We start from the raw sequence: 15624 nt of genomic DNA on the forward strand, positions 1-15624 counted from the left end.
GTACACTTGCTGCATGGATGAAGTATTTTGGGAGGCTAGGGGAATATCCTCAGGAGTCGCAGAAACGCGGGTATGGATGGATTATTAATGATACATTTTGAGGATGGATATCCATGCTTCTATCTTAGAGTAGGTACTTAGGTAGGTTGTAAGGTACTGCGGCATCTCCTGCTCCAATCTCTTTCCTTATCTAATTCGAGGTCGGCTTCCCCACGATCGTCAGCTACTCGTTCTACCCATCCTTTTCGCTTTTCTCTGACGGTCAAGCATTTGCTTCAAGTGCCAGACAAAACCCAACACTATCTGAGACCAGCCCAGACTATTCAGGGCCCACCTGGATGTAGCGTATTTGACGAGATGTGTTGTTCGTATGCCACCATATTGTGCGTTGCATACTGCGAAGGAACCTTTCTGCGGCCATCGTGTGAATAAATGTTCATCATTTGGGTGCAGTACGACTTGAACTTCTATATGTGTTAGAGCGACCAACCGAAGGAAAATATCCTTGAGATGGTCTTTATTCTTTGTCTTGAATACAAACTCTTGGCACCATGGCGGCGGGCCATCGATCGCAGCCCTGGCGCGAACATGTCGAGGTAAACGGCGATAGAACGGCATTATGTTAGCCCCCCAGCTCAAAGTGATTTTGATATGTTCGAGTCGAGGAGCAATTGCGGGAAACCTGTCGCTGAAGCTTAGTACCGACTGAACGTTTCCAAAATGAAACGTGTTGTATTTGTAGGATATTTCCAAGGCTTCGTCCTTCAATTTTTTGCTGACCAGGAGAGCGGATATGAATCGATTCGAACCAACAACGCATATGGTGCTCTCACCCTGCTGGTTTACTGAAAATCGCGGAGTAATGCCATTATTTCCAACGAGAGCCAGTGTGAGGATCTGGTCGCGTAGCTCCCGGGGAAGTTCCAAGAATGGGAAATGCTTCTTCTAAGCACACCTATCAGTAAGGGATCGGAAAAGCAAAGAATGGGAAGTAGAATCACCTCTGAAGCTACAACCGCTTGGTCCATATTATCCTACTCCCTCGCTTCGGAGTCTGATGATGAGAACCCCTACTTTTTCTTTGATGTATTCGCCGTCTGTCGAAATCTCTAGCTGAGGACCACTGAGGGAATGTGATGCTGATAATTTGAATACAGCTAGGAAATGAAACGAAGATGTGTGGGATGCTAAAAGCATTCTTTTATGCGGAAGGAAATTCTGACGCCCCGTGCCCACTTACCTTAGGGCCCAAACATTTCATGATGCTATACCGAATTAGAAGAAGCGATGGAGCTCGGGGATGTCATTCATTGACAGTACGTTCTAAGAAAACTAAGGCCAAGAAATGTGAATACGATAGGCTTTCTAATAGATCACTACTCTTTCTCAAATAGCTGCAAAGCTGAAATTTTAGCGTTCTCAAGAACAAACTAAGTAGCTGTTTGGTAACACAAGAACGAGTACACAAAAAGATAATGGCATGTACTAAACGCAAATTTGAATCAGAGAGAAAGTAGCGGATCGCGCAGGATAAATAATTGTAGATGCTGGTACATTATCCTCGACCCTTGCTTGCCAATGTCTCAGCGATGTATCGCAGCATGTGTGAATACAAAACATCCAGCACTTGCTGTCATCTTTGTTAGTTATTGATTAGCTGTAATCTCTGGCTGATGTTTGCGATAAAGACAGATTGAAACGGCTAAAAATTCGAATAAGTCCATGGGGGATCAAAAGAACTACAAATTTTGCTAGTTTGAAGAAAAGGAGAGGAGGCTCGAACTTGAACCCCTCCCCTATTCAGGTACACGAAGGGTGCCGTAGCACCAAGTTCAAACACGGCCGCCGTATTACGGTGATGTCCGCTGCTTTCTAATCAGATAAGCACTACGAAGGTACCCATTGTTGACTTACAACTTCAATGCTTCTTGTAAATGTATTAAACTTGTATTTCTGTAACTTAATGGCTACTTGCCTGTATTTGAACCTCATATATTTTGGGAGGTCTATCTAGTCTTTTTGTCTTGTTGTTTCACAGAGCCAAGAGTGGGGAGGCCCCACGAGTGGCGAGATCACGAGTTAAAAATGGCTGTCACAGATGTTCCTGCTGTCCAAACCCTCTCAGAAGAGACGCCATTGTTGAGAGAAGATGAAAGGCAGGGTCTCGACGATGATGGAAGTGAAGAGACGTTGGCGGACACAGGCGACGAGGAGGAATTGCGGGACCCGGATAGAGCGAACCAGCATGTGGGGAGAAGGAGAGGATTGCTAATTATTTTGAGTGTTTGGGCTTTGATATTCCTGCAAGGTTGGTTTCTGATGAGTGAGTGTACGAAAAGATATTGGAACTGATTGTGAAATCAAGCTTCAAACATGTCCGGTATCACTACAACACAGTCGAAAATCGCGGAAGATCTAGATGCTTTCTCTGAAGCTTCTTGGTTTACTTCTGCGTATCTAGTAAGCCACATTTGCCTTGCAACCCCGTTTCGAAACAGTGCTGATGTAGAATAGATAGCCATGTCGAGTTGCTCGCCATTGGCTGCAAGGCTTGCTCAGACCTTTTCTCCTCGAAACTGTATCTTTGTTGCATCCCTACTCTTCTCTACGGGAGGACTCGTTACATCACAAGCTCCAAACCTAACAGTCTTCCTGGTAGGTAGAGCGATCAGTGGAGTCGGCGGTGCTGGCATCATGACCATCTCATTCATCTTGGTCCTGGAGCTATCGGGGAAGAAAAGGAGAGGTTTGTTCATTGGACTCGTTAACTCGGGCTTTACAACCGGCGTGTCACTGGGAGCCGTAATTGCTGGTGCCTTGGTAAATGGGATGGGATGGGTATGTTTACTTTCAACCGGCTTTTTGAAATTAGCTAATGAATTCGCAGAGGTTTCTCTTTTGGATACAAACCCCCCTGGCTGTTATTGCTGGCATTGGGATATTCCTCAGTATTCCTAAATCTTTCACGTCAGGATACAAACAAGGAGGAGAGCAATCCGTAGCTACTAAGCTGGCTAAGATCGATTACCTAGGTGCTGTTACACTGGTAGGCATATCCTTTCCATGGCTCGTTCATCATAACTAAAACCTACAGACTGCATCATTATGCCTTTTCCTCTTCGGCCTCTCTTTCCCAAAAATCATCTGGACCCCAATAGTCATCTCCGCCATCCTTCTACCAGCTTTCATTCTGATCGAACTTTACGTTGCTGCCGATCCCATTATCCCCGTCACGGTTCTCAAATCCCGTGGCGCGCTCCTCACTTGTGTCGCGCAGCTGGGTGTCATGATATCAAGATGGATGGTCCTCTTTTATACACCCGCATATGCAATTGCCGTCCGCGGCTGGTCTCCCGCTTCAGCAGGATCGATTCTGATTCCTACTAATGCGGGCTTTGCGCTGGGGGGTATGTTAGCAGGTGGATTACATATCAAACGTGCGGGTTCATTTTGGCTGTATGTTTTACCCCTTCCCCCAATCGTTTACTTCCTAACGAACAAAATCCTCCAGAGCTGCCATAGTATGCTTCGTCTTCTTCGGCTGCACCCTAGCCCTACTCTCCCAAATCTCCAACCCCGATACCCCAGCGGCGTTGTACCTCCTCTCCGTCTTCGTCAACGGGTTCAGCATGGGCGCTGCGCTGAACTACACCCTCGCTCACCTGCTGCACCTAACCCCACCATCCACACACTTCATGTCCACATCTCTGCTGACCACATTCCGAGGCTTTGCCGGTTCATTCGGCTCCGCGATTGGCGGCGGGCTCTTCGTGCGTGTGCTGAAAGCGAATTTGGAAGAGGGGCTCGAGCAGCATGGTGGGTTGGAGGGGAGAGAAGATCTGGTGAGGCGTTTGTTGGGGAGCCCGGCGCTGGTGAAGAGCTTGGAGGGGGCAGAGCGTGCGGTTGCGGTGACTGGGTATGTCGTAGCGGTCAAGTCACTATTCATTGCTGGTACCGCATTGGTGGTAATTATGGTTTTTGTGCAGGCGGGGACGGGGTGGAAGGCGGGGGTGGAGGGGAAAGGTGAGACGGAGGAGAATGTGGTTGGCAATGGAAGGGGTGTTGAAGATGAGGAGTGGGAAGAGGGAATGGAGCAGGGTGTTTAGGCGTATAGAATGATTCGGACTTAGCTTAGATACCTGGGTACTTCATTGCTATGTCATATTCCAGTTGAGCTACCATGGAATTGTGCCTATGTAGGACGTATCTATTGACACCTACACAAGTACGCCCTAATCAATAGTACAAATAATCTTCCCCTTCGTAGAATTTTTCTCCATCAGCTGATGCGCCTCCACAATATTCTCCCAAGGCAGCACCTTTTCGACATAAATCTTAAACGTCCCATCTTCAAACTTATCCAAATAGGTCTCCAGCTTATCCCTCAGCTTCCCCTGATACTCTGGATCCCTGCTCCTCAAACTGGAACCCTCAAACCGAACCCGCTTCATCACAAAAGCCCTAATATCCACACCAGCCGGTAACTTCGTCCCACTCATTGCACCCAGGTGAACAATACGTCCATCCCGCGCCGCAGTATCTAGATTCCCCTGGAAGTAACTCTGTCCCACGAAATCAATAATCAGATCTACACCCTTTCCATCCGTGGCCTTCAACACCTCCTTGGACCAATCCTGAGTCTTGTAATTGAAGCCAGCAGTAGCACCTAGCTCCTTGACGCAGAAATCAATCTTCTCTTGCGAACTAGCTGTTACCTATAGTTAAAACCCCGAAGTCAGTATAGTCTGTTATAGTAAATTTCAGAAGTCGGAGAAATGTCCTGCAGGAGTCGAGACAATGTTACAGGAGTAGCTGACGCGGAAAATGGCTCTTAAGATGTTCAAGACAGGTAATATTCCTTCGGTGGAATTTACTTACATAAATAGCTGCCGCTCCGCCGAGTTTCGAAAGCTGGATGCCAGCAATAGAGACAGATGATGCGCCGGCATGCCAGAGTACCGTTTTGCCGCGGGTGAATTCGCCAACAAGGTACATGGCTTGTGTAGCTGTAATCCATGTCTATTTGTCTCATCGTTAATACCAATTTTCTGTATCTCTTGCACTGAAAATGCAAAGAAAATGTACTAACCTCAGGGACACCAGCTGCCTCCTCCCAACTCAAATGGGCCGGCTTATGCAACAACATTTTGGTATTAACGGCGATATACTCCGCATACGCACCGCCGTAGGCTAACCCGAACACCTCATCGCCTTTCTTGAAGTTGTCTTTGGAATCGGAGCTTAGTTCTTCGATCGTGCCGCTGAATTCTACGCCCAGGGTTTTGGGGGCTTGCGGTGGGACGGGGTAGTGTCCTTCGCGCTGGAGTAAGTCCATACGGTTCAGTCCAAAGGCTTTGATTTTTACTATTGCCTGCCCGGATGATGCGGATGGTTTGGGGATTGAGGCGATGTGAAGGGAGGTTGCTGGGCCGCTGCCATTGGTTATGTCTAAAGTGGTCAGATTGGGTGTGTGGAATATTTGAGACGTGATTACTTACCGACTGCGCGCATGGTTGCCATGATTGCGGTGCCTATTCTGTGACTTGACTTATTGGAATGGGAAGCTTTGTTTTGATGAGACGAGAGGAGGTAGGTGGGGTGGGAGAGAAAGATGAAAGTAATGACATCAGCGGGGTAATTCAATTCAGCTTACAAATCATCAGGGCTTGGTGGGGTGAAATGAAGAAAATCGACACTGTTCCACTTAGTATAGGACTTTGAGTTCAACTTTAATGCGATGCGGTGGAATGATGTGGGTAGAATTGTGTTATGGCGCGCAATTTGTCAACTGGCGAGATTTGTGAGAGAACCTGAGGTACAGAAGTAGCGGAGATAGTTTATGTGAAGATAGTTACCTAAGGCAGTGCCTTTTGTTTTGCTTTATAGCCGAGTATGGATTTTCAATGTCTCGTGCAGGAGGCTTCATAATTGAGCTGCAGACTTTTATTATAACATAAACGCCCTCAAGATTTGGGTGACATGTCTACTCAAGCACCAATCATAACAGAGCATTCAACCTCAGCTGGACGACTGTTCGTAACCCTTCAGACACATATGCACGATCTATCGGACATGGAGGAATAGAAAAGTCAGTAAATTCTGTATTAGGCCATACATACAGCCTCATCTATCTTGCAGCCAGTTCCACAAGCCTTTCGATGAGATCCATAACGCCAGAAAATGCAACCAAGTCTAAAGCTACATAACCTTTACAGGTGCTGTTGCTGCGCTGCCTTAGCTTGCCTCTCTACCTCGTATGTGAAATCAAAGTAACCCTTGTCGAACTGGTGCACGCGGACATATCCATCCTCTCCTCCCGAAGCATACCCTCTGCCTTGTGGATCCACGGCGACTGTGTTCAGGGGGCCGAAGTGACCTCTGACTCTGCCAATCTCCTCTTCGAAGATCTTGTGGTAGAAACGGGCTTCGAATTTTCCTTGACGCGCGCTGGTCTGCGTGACACCCATAGCATCTTGTCCTCCTCCTAGGATGACAAAGTCTTTCTTGGGGGTGATGCAGGCGCTGTTTAGGGGTGTATCGGTGGTGTAGGTTTTCATAATCTCAAGGTCCTGTACATTGACGATCTATTGAAATGGATGGTTAGTTTCCCGTTCCCAAATATATGTCTTCTAGCATACCTTCGCTGACTTGTCTTTCGAAGCGGTGATGAAATAGGTACGATCTTGGGACCATTGGATGTCGGTGATCAGTTGGTCTAGCTCGTGAATTTGGACGTTGTCGATTTGTTCTCCAGTCTAGAAATTCCATCAGTAAGTCATCCTCCATATCTTGATTAAATCACCGTACCTTGGCATTATATTTCGAGACACTTCCATCCTCATGTCCAGCGATAATGTATTTGTTCAAGCAGCTCCATCCGGCAACGGTGGCCTTACTCTCCTCACACGTAATGACCAGAGACTTCTCACTGGACTGCTCGGCGTTCACATCAAGGTTGATATCCAGAACAACGATCGTGCCCAAGAAACCCATTCGCTTTTCCGTGACAGCCAACAGCCGTGATCCATCTTCAGCGAATTCAACCCTCTTAACAGCGGTGTCAAAGTCCCATGTCTTGAGACACTTTCCTGATTTGATATCCCATAACTTGACGGTATTATCCGCAGCGCCCGTGGCGATGATGGTGCTTGTGGGGTCGACATCGACAGTCCAAAGGGCTCCCTGGTGACCATGATATGTTCCTAGGCGCTCTCCATTGTGTGCGTACCATGCGCAGACGTGCTGGTCTTTGGCAGTTGAGAAGATGAGATCGCCATCTCTGTTGTATCTGCGAGAGAGTCAGTAGGGCGTCTTTACGCAGTGTTTTCATAGCAGATGATGCGCACCTGATCTGGGTCAGAGCCCGCTCATGTCCTTGCAGTAAAATTGGTCTCATGTTTGCAGTGGTGGGATATTATTCTCAGTCGCAAGGCGAGGAGGGGCTTTATTATTGCTGTTTTTCGACTGCGGCTTGATTACCCTCTAAAAGTTCGCGTGTGTTCGCCTCCAAAAATCGAGTCACAGTGCGGGCCATTCAACCAATCACGAGCGCCACATCCACACCCAAGTAACACCGTTACAGTATAACTTCTTTCCCTTTCTCTGGGCGAAGAATCTGTCTGGGGCAGATCCGGCTCCTTCAAGCCTTGAGTCACTTTTCACATTCTTTGCATATACTACGCGTTATTACTCTTTCTTATCAGAGTCACGGCAATTGTCCGTTTAGTGGCGTGGTCATTCGTTTTTGTCATTGCAACTGCAAAGCGCATCTTTTTACTCCGTTTGTACCTATCGTCCAGCGCAGTATCCGTGACGGACATTGTAATGTACACGCGGGTTCGGCCAAGCTCTTGCATGACCTGCCACATAGGAATGCGTCTGCATCTGCATCTGCATCCTGCCCTAAAACCATTACCATTGTATGCCCTAAAAGCAATATCAACAGTAGCAGCAGGACTTCCTCGGTCGCCATACAAGCAAAATCTGAGACGTCTACATAGCGCGTCAGCCTTGTCTACAGTGGCCGTTGGATACTTTGCAAAATCGCGGGGTCCAAGTTTGCGCCGACCAAGACCTCTCAGCCCCACCCCTCACTCCACGATTTCTTCTTTCCTTTCGTCTCAACCACAATCGAGGCAATTCTCAAGCACACATATCACAATGACGGCCACCAAAATTGATGGCACTGCCATTGCAAGAAGCATCCGTGAGAAACTTCAATCAGAGATCCAGGCTACTCAGAAGATCAATCCAAGATATAAACCTTCTCTGAAGATTTTTCAAGGTAATAAACCCCCTTGGACCGTCTGCGCTGCAACTGCATGCTAATATTGTGTCCTACAGTCGGTGAACGATCTGATTCGAGTATGTTATTTGACAAAGTTCAGTCTCAAAATCTCTGACAATTCTTAGCTACCTATGTTCGCATGAAATTGAAAGCTGCCGAAGAGGTAACTGCTCATCCTTAGACCTCCATCAACACAGCTGATACCTTCTAGGCAAGCATTGATTGCGAAGTTCTCCGCTTTCCCGAAACAGTCAGCGAAGCCGAGCTTCTCGAACAAATCACTCGCCTCAATTACGATCCTACGGTCCATGGCATCCTTGTCCAACTACCCCTCCCCCAAAATATCTCCGAATATGCAATTACTTCCGCTGTTGCAGACGAAAAGGATGTCGATGGATTTGGTACAAATAATATTGGAGAGTTGGCAAAGCGTGGAGGGCACCCTTTGTTCACACCATGTACCCCAAAGGGTGTCATGGTCTTGCTCCAGGAAAGTGGGGTGGATCTGAAAGGCAAGAATGCTGTAGTTCTTGGACGCAGTGATATTGTGGGAAGCCCAGTCAGCTATCTGCTCAAGAATGCCGATGCTACAGTTACTGTATGCCATTCAAAAACCGTCGGGGTTGAAGAATACATCAAGCGAGCCGATGTGGTTGTTGCAGCCATTGGAAAGCCAAACTTCGTCAAGGGCGAATGGTTGAAACCTGGGGCTGTGGTGATTGATGTTGGAACAAACTATGTCCCTGACGATACCAAAAAGTCTGGACAGAGACTGGTTGGAGACGTTGATTTCGCATCCGCCTCAGAAGTTGCTTCTCTAATCACACCTGTACCAGGTGGAGTCGGGCCAATGACCGTTGCTATGTTGCTACAAAATGTTGTTGACTCAGCTAAAATATATTTCGAACGACAAAAGGCCAGATCCATCTTGCCATTACCCCTGAAGATTCAAACACCGGTTCCCTCGGATATTGCTATCTCTAGAGCACAACACCCAAAGCAAATCACCCGCGTTGCTAAGGAAATTGGTATCGCTGGTCATGAACTCGAACCATATGGCGCATACAAAGCCAAGGTGGATTTAAGTCTGCTCAAACGCCTAGAGCACCGAAGGAATGGCAAATACATCGTGGTCACTGGTATCACCCCAACGCCCCTGGGCGAGGGAAAGTCCACGACTACAATGGGTATCACACAAGCTATCGGAGCCCATCTCAACAGGATCGCTTTTGCAAATGTCCGTCAACCCAGTCAAGGTCCAACTTTCGGAATCAAGGGTGGCGCTGCGGGAGGTGGTTATAGTCAAGTTATTCCCATGGATGAGTTCAATCTCCATCTTACTGGTGATATCCACGCCATCACAGCTGCAAACAACCTTCTTGCTGCTGCAATTGAGACAAGAATGTTCCATGAGAACACCCAAAAAGACGCAGCGCTTTACAAGCGCCTTGTACCTGCAAAGAAGGGCAAGCGTGAATTCCAACCAATCATGTACCGCCGTTTGAACAAACTTGGGATTACGAAGACAGACCCAAACGAGCTCACTGAAGATGAAATACATCGTTTCGCAAGATTAGACATCGATCCCTCTACCATCACCTGGAGACGTGTATTGGATGTTAATGATCGTCACTTGAGAGGTATTACCGTTGGAACCGCAGGAACCGAGAAGGGCCAGACTCGAGAGACAGGATTTGATATCTCTGTTGCTAGCGAGTGTATGGCTATTCTCGCTCTAAGCAATGACCTTAATGACATGAGAGAAAGATTGGGGAGAATGGTCATTGGATCATCGAAGAGCGGCGATCCAGTCACCTGTGACGATATTGGTGCTGGCGGTGCCCTCACAGCATTGATGAAAGATGCCATCAAGCCCAATCTTATGCAGACTTTGGAAGGAACGCCAGTATTTGTGCACGCTGGACCTTTCGCGAACATCAGTATCGGTGCAAGCTCTGTATTGGCTGATAAGCTTGCTTTGAAGCTTGCTGGTACTGAGTCTGACGAGAATCACAGCGAGAAGGCCGGATTCGTCATCACCGAAGCCGGTTTCGATTTTACCATGGGAGGAGAGCGGTTCTTTAACATCAAGTGCCGATCTTCCGGTCTTGTTCCAGATGTAGTCGTTGTTGTTGCGACTGTCCGAGCTCTGAAGGTTCACGGTGGTGGTCCACCCATTACCCCTGGTGGAGCACTGGACAAAGTATATCGCGAAGAGAATGTTGAGATTCTGCGCAAGGGTTGCGTCAATCTCAAGAAGCATATTTCGAATGCTAGACAGTATGGTATACCAGTCGTTGTTGCAATCAACAAGTTCGAAACAGACACTGCTGCTGAGATCGAAGTTATCCGCGAGGAGGCTATCTCAGCCGGTGCTGAAGATGCCATCCCCGCCAATCACTGGGCGGAGGGTGGAAAGGGCGCCGTTGACCTCGCCAAGGGTGTCATCGCTGCCAGTGAGAAGGAGAAGGACTTCAAGCTTTTATACAGCTTGGAAGGCGATGTGCAAACACGTATTGAGGCTATCGGCAAGCAAATGTACGGTGCTGGCAAAGTTGAGTTTAGCGAGGTTGCGCAAAAGAAGGTCGACACCTACACTAAGCAAGGCTTTGGTAACTTGCCTATCTGTATTGCTAAGACGCAGTACTCTCTGTCCCATGACCCTGATTTGAAGGGTGCTCCTACCGGCTTTACTGTTCCAATTAGGGATGTTCGCTTAGCGGCTGGTGCCGGATATCTGTAAGTCTATTCTCCTCGACACATATCTTTGACAATACCACCTGACATATAAATTATAGTTACGCACTTGCTGCAGATATTCAGACTATCCCAGGCCTGCCCACAGCTCCCGGCTATCTTAATGTCGATGTCGATACCGAGACGGGAGAGATCGATGGACTTTTCTAGGGATACTTTCTGCATACATTTGGATTTATTTTTGATTAAGAGCGGCATTTATTCAACAGTGCATGGCGTAGAAAAGGACGGAAAGCACATTCAACGTGTCTTGGTATGCATCTTCAACAGTGGCGTTGGGTAGATATAGCAAGATATCCATTCCCCTGATCAACCCAGGGAATATTTATAGAAATTAGAAAGATGATTGACAGTTTAATATATGCTCCTTGTGAGACATTGAACAAAGTGGGTTTTCCGGGATACGTTTTGAGGTGAAGGATGGACGGATGATCTGAGTATGGAAGCAGTTCTGGCAGGTATTGGAGAGGAGAAATCAAGAACCCCAACTACCCACCCACGCTTACACTTGCAGTGAATGGTGAATGAAGGACCTAGCAAACACAACGTCCTTCCTTCCATGACTCAGGTAGGTATCTCTTCTTGGAAGTGTGCTCGCGATAATGGCAGACAGGCAGGTTTGGGGGTATATCGTTATCATTATCTCAGCGCTTCAACGCTTCCTACGATCTTCCTTGCATTGCATTGCACTGCACTGCAACCCATTCCTGTATCAACCTCCAATGGCCTGAATCCCATCTCGCAACCCAATCTTCCACTTCCCAAGCCGCTCGCTGTCACTCTACTCCGCTGCGCTCCCCATTTAAAAACAACACTCCAGGCACTCGCAGCAATCCAGACAACACTCGCATGATTCTTCGCAGAGGAAACAACAGCAGAGGGCTGCTAGACTGTTGGTGGAGAGAGGTGGAAGTTAGGTATTTGTTCTGTGATGTGATGTGTTTTGGGGGTTGAGGGTTGGGGAAGAGGGGATTAAACTTACCAGCCTGTCAGACAACCACGTTCTTTCTTTTCCTTGACGATGACTTGTTGGGGCATAGGTTGGTTTTGCATCTATTGAACAAGGGATTAGTTCAACTACGGGCGAGTTCCTTGGTTCGGTAGCGCTGGACTAGACTAGACTGGTTCACTTACGGGAGGGTAGCCGTTGTTGTAGCCTGGTTGTCCCTGGGGTGCGTAGCCCTGCTGCTGTTGCGGGTAGTAGCCTCCTTGTTGCGGGTAGCCTCCTTGCTGCTGGTAGCCTCCTTGCTGGTACGACATCTTGATTGAGGGATTGAAATGGAATGGAACGGAGAGAGCTTGCTTTGCTGCGCGTTGGAATCGGTGTACAGATGTACGGTAGACGGTATGGTATTAATTAGAGTGCGGTATTGGTATTGGTATTGGTATTGGTATTAACGTCGTAGAGGACCAGAGGTGGAGTCGCGTTGATTTGTATGTGTGTTTGCGAAAAAGAGATGGGAGGTGAGAGAGCGAGCGGTATTGCTGTCCTTTTAACTCGGCAGGAACCTCCGTATTATTCACAGAAGCTGAAACATTTGAAAGTGAATCACTGCACTGCCACTGCCCCTGCGCTTCCATTCATTGATTCATTCATTCATTCATTCGTACGACAAGCGATTGAAGGACGACCCCTGAAATGATATGACAGTGAGTTTACAATTGGGGAATTTGACGCGAGGCGCAGGCTCGTAGCTAGCCACTGCTACCCGCAGAGTTTCGCTTGGCGCCACAGGTATGTGTCCCTTACGGTCTAGTGCTGACTTTTCCATACTCTTGGCGCATGCATGTGTGGTGTGGACCGTGTGGTGAGAGGGTCATTCATTTACGGAGTATTTAAGTGGAGTGGAGTGGAGTGGAGTGGAGTGGAGTGGAGTGGAGTGTAGTTCAGTACAGTACAGTACAGTGCAGTGCAGTGCAGTGAGAGGGTCATGCATTTACGGAGTATTTAAGTGGAGTGCAGTAATACAGTCAGTGCTTAGTGGTGGCTTTGCGCTGCTTGGACCATCCATGACTACCTTACACTTACCTAACAAACAGGATTTGGGCTGGGGTAGAGTACGTATTGGGGAATAACGAGTTGCATCTCAATTTCATAGGCTCTTGCTCTGTTGATAGAATTTCAGTCAACAGACATACATACATACATACAGACTGTATTTTAAGAACAACCAACATGCCCGGTATGTTCGCGCAGCGTACTGCTTTGCCGCGCGCAAATGTATTGGTTCTCGCGCTCATGAACCTGCCCCTCTTACGCGCTCTCGCTCTACCGTTTGCCTCATCAGCGGCTGTGACGATCGTCGCTCGAGGTGAGGATGGGAAGGATCCCGAAGATGCGAGTTTGTGGCTTTACCTAGGAATAGCTATGGTGCTTGTCCTTCTAGGTGGTCTGTTCGCTGGCTTGACCATTGCGTAAGTTTATACCTTATGTTTTGATGTTTTGACTCCGCTTACTAATACCCGCGATATATATAGACTTATGGGACAGGATGAAATCAACTTGGAAGTCATTCAGTCATCAGGTGATGGCAAGGAGAGAATTCATGCTGCTAAAGTCCTGCGGTTGTTAAAAAGAGGGAAACATTGGGTTTTGGTCACACTTTTATTGAGCAATGTCATCACTAACGAAACTCTGCCTATCGTGCTCGATCGATCTCTAGGAGGAGGATGGCCTGCCGTCGTGAGCAGTACTGTATTGATTGGTATGTTTGTTGTTTCCCAGCTAGTACATAAGGTGTTGGGAACAGAGCAAAAATCAATCACAGACCGCTAATTGTGTTTTCCATATAGTTATTTTTGGAGAGGTGATCCCTCAGTCCATCTGTGTCCGCTACGGCCTTCCCATCGGTGCATATCTCTCACCAGCCGTGCTCGTACTAATGTACATCATGAGTCCCATCGCCTGGCCCACGGCCAAACTCCTAGATTACCTCCTGGGCCAAGACCACGGGACCGTGTACAAGAAAGCTGGTCTGAAGACCCTCGTCACGCTGCACCAGTCCATGGGCAAATCCCCGCATGAGCGCTTGAACGAGGACGAGGTCACCATCATCACTGCTGTGCTAGACCTGAAAGCCAAGACCGTCGGTAGCATCATGACCCCCATCGACGACGTCTACACCATGTCCAGCGAAACGGTCCTCGACGAGAAAACCGTCGACGGGATCCTCGCCGCGGGGTACTCGCGAATCCCTATCCACACGCCGGAGAGTTCACATAATTTCATCGGCATGCTGCTTGTGAGGACGCTGATTACTTATGATCCGGAAGATGCACAGAAGGTGTCTGATTTGGCGTTGGCGACGTTGCCCGAGACGGGCCCCGATACCAGTTGTTTGGATATCATCAATTTTTTCCAAGAAGGGAAGTCGCATATGGTGTTGGTATCCGAGTCACCGGGTGAGAACTATGGTGCTATTGGAGTGCTGACGTTGGAGGACGTGATTGAAGAGTTGATTGGAGAGTAAGCCCCTTTTCTCCCTCCTCCAGTATCGCAGAATACAATACACCCTACGTAATATCTATTACTACGGGCATACAGCTTTTCATTCATCATCCAGGAAAACTGACAACTGACACTTCACAGAGAAATAATCGACGAATCAGACGTCTTCATAGACGTCAGCAAATCCATCAAGCGCACCTCCGGCATCGTGGGAGGCGGCCCCTCGGAAGCAATAATCATCGCCACCAAAGACCTCGCCACGCCGCCGCCCCCCGAGGACGGAAAACCAGAGCGCCAGCCAATCCTCCGTCGACGCTCCACGGCACTGAGTGCGAAAGCCGCCGCTGGGCCGAAGCCCAAACATCTCGGCCCATCGAATCTGGCTAGCAGACCTGCGCAGACACGGTATAAGTAAGTCAAGTCAAGTCAAGTCACTCTCCCACTCCCTCACTCACTTCCTCACTCGAGATACCGAGGTTCTTCTGGGTAGAGATTGTCATCGTCTAGAACATGACTTACTAAAAAAGTTTACTAATCTCACATTGCGGTATAAACAGCACGATTAAAATCAAACCCGGCAAAGGCACATTCGACGAAGTGACCAAGAACGCAGAGAATGGTGCACGGCATCAAGTCGGTCACGGAGGTGGTGCTTTGAGTAGTTCGCCCACGCAGGTAAAGACGGGGAGTAATGCTGCGTCTGGAGAGGAGGCGGAAGTGGAAGTGGAAGTAGATGAGACGGCCCCGCTGTTGAATGGTGGGAAGAAGAAGACGTGAAGATGATGATTGTCGTTATTATCCGATGATATACATTTCATCCCAGGAAACTAAAAGTTTTTTTGTACAACTTTGTCGGAAGCGTAAAAAGGAAACCGGAAAAGCTTTGCAATCAGCGCAAAGCAAATATCACGTGTGTACGTCTATATTTATATACATATTTGAGTACAGCAACACAAAATAACATCAAGACAACGCTTGCTTGCACAGCACTCTTATAGGCAACTCCAAACTCTACGCAAAACTTTCTAGATTACCAGCGACAGAGATCCACTGCTTTGCGCATATTTGTATTGGTATATATGACGAACTATTTCTGCCTAAGTAATTGCTTGTTTATTTATCAGCTTTGCTA

The 15624-nt window shown here is 47.9% G+C and overlaps 5 protein-coding genes across 5 annotated transcripts; 3 read left to right on the forward strand and 2 right to left on the reverse strand.

Annotated features, from left to right (window-relative positions):
- Positions 1 to 2085: 2085 nt before the first annotated feature.
- On the forward strand, positions 2086 to 4106 carry tcpA (MFS thioclapurine efflux transporter tcpA; the record flags this gene model as incomplete). The annotated part of the gene is made up of 6 exons (XM_031145552.1): positions 2086 to 2308; positions 2366 to 2460; positions 2515 to 2838; positions 2888 to 3046; positions 3095 to 3456; positions 3512 to 4106. 6 exons carry the CDS (start codon positions 2086 to 2088, stop codon positions 4104 to 4106), a joined length of 1758 nt encoding a protein of 585 aa, XP_031009354.1.
- Positions 4107 to 4232: 126 nt separating this feature from the next.
- TP53I3 (Quinone oxidoreductase PIG3) lies at positions 4233 to 5520 on the reverse strand (the record flags this gene model as incomplete). Its single annotated transcript, XM_031145553.1, has 4 exons — positions 4233 to 4715; positions 4879 to 5019; positions 5090 to 5448; positions 5499 to 5520. The coding sequence occupies 4 exons, from the start codon at positions 5518 to 5520 to the stop codon at positions 4233 to 4235; spliced, it is 1005 nt and encodes a 334-aa protein (XP_031009353.1).
- A 689-nt stretch (positions 5521 to 6209) lies between these two features.
- Positions 6210 to 7396, reverse strand: tif34 (Eukaryotic translation initiation factor 3 subunit I; the record flags this gene model as incomplete). The annotated part of the gene is made up of 4 exons (XM_031145554.1): positions 6210 to 6584; positions 6639 to 6755; positions 6808 to 7288; positions 7347 to 7396. 4 exons carry the CDS (start codon positions 7394 to 7396, stop codon positions 6210 to 6212), a joined length of 1023 nt encoding a protein of 340 aa, XP_031009352.1.
- A 551-nt stretch (positions 7397 to 7947) lies between these two features.
- Positions 7948 to 11194, forward strand: SPBC839.16 (C-1-tetrahydrofolate synthase, cytoplasmic; the record flags this gene model as incomplete). Its single annotated transcript, XM_031145555.1, has 5 exons — positions 7948 to 8284; positions 8344 to 8364; positions 8413 to 8450; positions 8499 to 11026; positions 11086 to 11194. Coding segments are annotated over 5 exons (3033 nt in total), but the record flags the coding sequence as incomplete, so codon positions are not given.
- A 2026-nt stretch (positions 11195 to 13220) lies between these two features.
- On the forward strand, positions 13221 to 15269 carry MAM3_1 (Protein MAM3; the record flags this gene model as incomplete). The annotated part of the gene is made up of 5 exons (XM_031145556.1): positions 13221 to 13459; positions 13523 to 13749; positions 13838 to 14510; positions 14634 to 14903; positions 15050 to 15269. The coding sequence occupies 5 exons, from the start codon at positions 13221 to 13223 to the stop codon at positions 15267 to 15269; spliced, it is 1629 nt and encodes a 542-aa protein (XP_031009283.1).
- Between the last annotated feature and the right edge of the window lie 355 nt (positions 15270 to 15624).

The sequence above is a fragment of the Lachnellula hyalina genome (assembly GCF_007821495.1).
Source record: "Lachnellula hyalina strain CBS 185.66 chromosome Unknown contig00006, whole genome shotgun sequence".
Lineage (NCBI taxonomy): Eukaryota > Fungi > Ascomycota > Leotiomycetes > Helotiales > Lachnaceae > Lachnellula > Lachnellula hyalina.